This window comes from Austrofundulus limnaeus, unplaced genomic scaffold (assembly GCF_001266775.1).
Source record: "Austrofundulus limnaeus strain Quisiro unplaced genomic scaffold, Austrofundulus_limnaeus-1.0 Scaffold4, whole genome shotgun sequence".
Lineage (NCBI taxonomy): Eukaryota > Metazoa > Chordata > Actinopteri > Cyprinodontiformes > Rivulidae > Austrofundulus > Austrofundulus limnaeus.
The window spans coordinates 1,429,406-1,430,722 of NW_013952406.1; the positions used below are offsets into that span (position 1 = coordinate 1,429,406).

Below are 1,317 nucleotides of genomic sequence, written 5' to 3' on the forward strand. Positions count from 1 at the left end.
GAGCTGGTCCACTGTTCCACAACCAGGACGAAAACCACACTCCTTTTCCTGAGTCCGAGGTTCGACTATTCGAYGGACCCTCCTGTCTAGAACCCCCTACTAGACCTTACCACGGAGGCTCAGAAGTGTGATCCCCCTACAATTGGAACACACTCCGCGGCCCCACTTTTTAAATAGGGGGACCACCACCCCGGTCTGCCAATCCAGGGGAACTACCYCCGATGTCCACGCAATAGTGTAGAGTCGCGTCAACCWATGCAACCCCACAACGTCCAGAGCCTTAAGGAAATCCAGGCGAATCTCATACACCCCCGGCGCCTTGCCACTGAGGAGCTTTTTCAATCACCTCAGTGACCTCGGCACCAGAGATTGGAGAGTCCGACCTAGGGTCCTCAGGACCCCGGTTTTCCATTTAAATTACTCTAAGTTCTTAGCTAGACATAGACGTTTGGTATCTACAGAAATGTCAGAATCTTGGCTACAAGCTGGTAGAAACTATGTCTATGAACATCCAAGACAGTTGAGCAGTTGAAGATAAAACTATGAAAGTGAAAATAAAATTGGTTTAAAAATTTAGCAAGTCAGAGATGTTGAAARTAATATTTGTGTCAAATATGAGGCATAATGTGTTTTTTGTTGTTGTTGTTTAATTAGCACTACTTTTATATGTTTCTGTATGTTGTACTCATGATTAAGTGCAGCAAAATAAACTATTTCAAAGGTAACAGATTTTTGTAATACTTGGTTTATTTACATAATGACTTTAATTGCTGGATGTTCAGCCCTCCTCTGTTGGCCTGCAGTAACCGTGGCCCCGGGAGCAGTTTAGTTGAATAGCCCTGATTTACCGGTGTACACATTATTAACGCTCTCTCAAATGGTTGGACAACTGGAGTGGATTCTACTGTGAGTCAGTGTTAATACCGTAACAGAAAAAGATGTTTCTAGAGCAAATTTCGAATCACAGGAAAGTTCAGTTGAAATGTTGGCTGGAGGTTCAAGGTCTTTGACAGACTAGGAATGCAAGTGGAATTATTACAAATGTTGGCGTTTTACCAATGTTTTATACCATAGCATGCCGCATCTATCGCGTGTGTGTCTGTGTGTGTGTTTGTGTGTGTGTCTATAAGTTAACTCAATTTACAATACAATTAATCCCATCATTTTACCCAAATATGTCAAAGGCAGCTGTATCCATTATGTTACCTCTGGCAGAGGACAACAAGCCCAAGAACCCTCTTTGGTTTTACAGCAGGTGGTGCCATCAGGACAGCCCACTTTGTCATCACACGGGACAACCTTCACCTCCGTCTGAAC

At 43.5% G+C, this 1,317-nt stretch overlaps 1 protein-coding gene across 1 annotated transcript in view; it reads right to left on the reverse strand.

Moving 5' to 3' along the window:
• The window catches only part of LOC106527732 (granulin a), a gene marked incomplete in the record, with an annotated part of 15,826 nt that overhangs the window by 5,913 nt on the left and 8,596 nt on the right, over nt 1-1,317 (reverse strand). The window contains 1 exon segment of the mRNA XM_014022722.1: nt 1,207-1,305. Within this exon segment, the coding sequence (XP_013878176.1) occupies nt 1,207-1,305 (99 nt within the window).